Source organism: Camelina sativa, unplaced genomic scaffold (genome assembly GCF_000633955.1).
Source record: "Camelina sativa cultivar DH55 unplaced genomic scaffold, Cs unpScaffold05022, whole genome shotgun sequence".
In the NCBI taxonomy this organism is placed as follows: domain Eukaryota; kingdom Viridiplantae; phylum Streptophyta; class Magnoliopsida; order Brassicales; family Brassicaceae; genus Camelina; species Camelina sativa.
This window is the reverse complement of record NW_010926110.1, coordinates 1-593: the sequence shown is the minus strand read 5'-3', so window position 1 is coordinate 593 and position 593 is coordinate 1. Positions and strand designations below refer to the sequence as shown.

Here is a 593-nt window from a genome sequence, read left to right as displayed (position 1 = left end):
TCAAGTATGTCACTGTTCGACAAGACGAGAAGATGGAACTGGCAAAACTTCTGGATCGTGTACCGATCCCTGTCAAGGAAACACTAGAAGATTCTGATGCAAAGATCAATGTTTTGCTGCAAGTATATATTTCAAAGCTAAAGCTCGAGGGTCTTTCTTTGTCATCTGACATGGTTTATATTACCCAGAGTGCTGGACGTCTCCTACGAGCTATTTTTGAGATTAGTTTGAAGAGGGGGTGGGCTCAACTGTCTGAAAAAGCTCTTAACTTGTCTAAAATGGTAGGGAAGAGGATGTGGAATGTTCAGACACCACTCCGGCAGTTTCTTGAAATTCCAAAGGAGGTTCTGATGAAGTTGGACAAGAATGATCTGGTGTGGGAGAGATACTATGATCTATCTTCACAGGAGTTAGGAGAGCTTATTCGTAATCCTAAGATGGGCAGAAAAATTCACAAGTTCATCCGTCAGTTCCCAAAACTGAATCTTAGAGCACATGTTCAGCCGATTTCTCGTTCTGTTCTACAAGTGGAGCTCACCCTAACACCTGATTTTCAGTGGGATGACAAATTACATCAAAATGTTGAACCATTT

The 593-nt window shown here is 41.7% G+C and overlaps 1 protein-coding gene across 1 annotated transcript; it reads left to right on the top strand.

The window, feature by feature from the left end:
• Window positions 1-5: 5 nt before the first annotated feature.
• On the top strand, window positions 6-587 carry LOC109131781 (DExH-box ATP-dependent RNA helicase DExH13-like; the record flags this gene model as incomplete). The annotated part of the gene is made up of 1 exon (XM_019242962.1): window positions 6-587. A coding segment is annotated over one exon (582 nt), but the record flags the coding sequence as incomplete, so codon positions are not given.
• Between the last annotated feature and the right edge of the window lie 6 nt (window positions 588-593).